The sequence below is a fragment of the Anneissia japonica genome, unplaced genomic scaffold (assembly GCF_011630105.1).
Source record: "Anneissia japonica isolate Jap-2015-1 unplaced genomic scaffold, ASM1163010v1 scaffold921_len549748_cov171, whole genome shotgun sequence".
NCBI lineage: Eukaryota > Metazoa > Echinodermata > Crinoidea > Comatulida > Comatulidae > Anneissia > Anneissia japonica.
In genome coordinates, this window is record NW_022694674.1 from 29,869 (window position 1) to 30,560 (window position 692).

The window sequence follows — 692 nt, forward strand, 5'->3', positions numbered from 1 at the left end:
CTTTCAGAGGTCAAATTGCTGTCAAGAGTATGAATTGGCGGCTGCTTCGCAGCAAAAATTGTCCACTCTTTATTTACCTATTATTTATGTAAATTACAAGGTTTTAAATAATTTAATACTTACATTGCTAGCTTCATTGTGACATTGGGGCGGCCGCCTTCGATGACGCTGTACTCGTAACCTTTGACACTGGTCCGAGCTGTTGTAATATGTTGGCATAAGGTCCAGTTGTTCTAAGGGATCGCACTGACAATCATTATCCATAGCTAATAACACTAAGTTACTCTTAGGAACAGCATGGATCGAATAATTACTGGAACGAAAAGAAGTTTGATCCATTAGTCAATAGCATGAAATACAAATAAAATAAGTACAATAGAACCTTCTTTAGATTTACAAAATTTAGTCTAAAGAAGGTGCTGCTGTACATATTTTCATTTGGAATGAATAAAGAATTAGAATTTGTTTGAACAATAACAACATTGTAACAAAAATAATATGTGACACATAAATGGCATTTTTTAGATCAAATTAGCTGAAAGCTGGGATAAGCAGGTGAAGAAAAACAAAGACGACCTAAAATCAATGATCTTTGAGCAAAGAAACTTGTGAACCATAGCAGGGCCATAGTCAGGATGGGGGGGGGGGGTTCAGGGATACCCAAAAAGGGGGCCCAACTGGGGAATGTAGAG

The 692-nt window shown here is 37.1% G+C and overlaps 1 protein-coding gene across 1 annotated transcript in view; it reads right to left on the bottom strand.

The window, feature by feature from the left end:
* Positions 1 to 307, bottom strand: part of LOC117101153 (voltage-dependent calcium channel subunit alpha-2/delta-3-like) — a 2,716-nt gene extending 2,409 nt beyond the window's left edge. Inside the window, exon 1 of the mRNA XM_033241036.1 lies at positions 124 to 307. Coding sequence (XP_033096927.1) covers positions 124 to 264 — 141 coding nt within the window. The 5' untranslated portion in view covers positions 265 to 307. The remainder of the gene's footprint in view (positions 1 to 123) is intronic.
* Between the last annotated feature and the right edge of the window lie 385 nt (positions 308 to 692).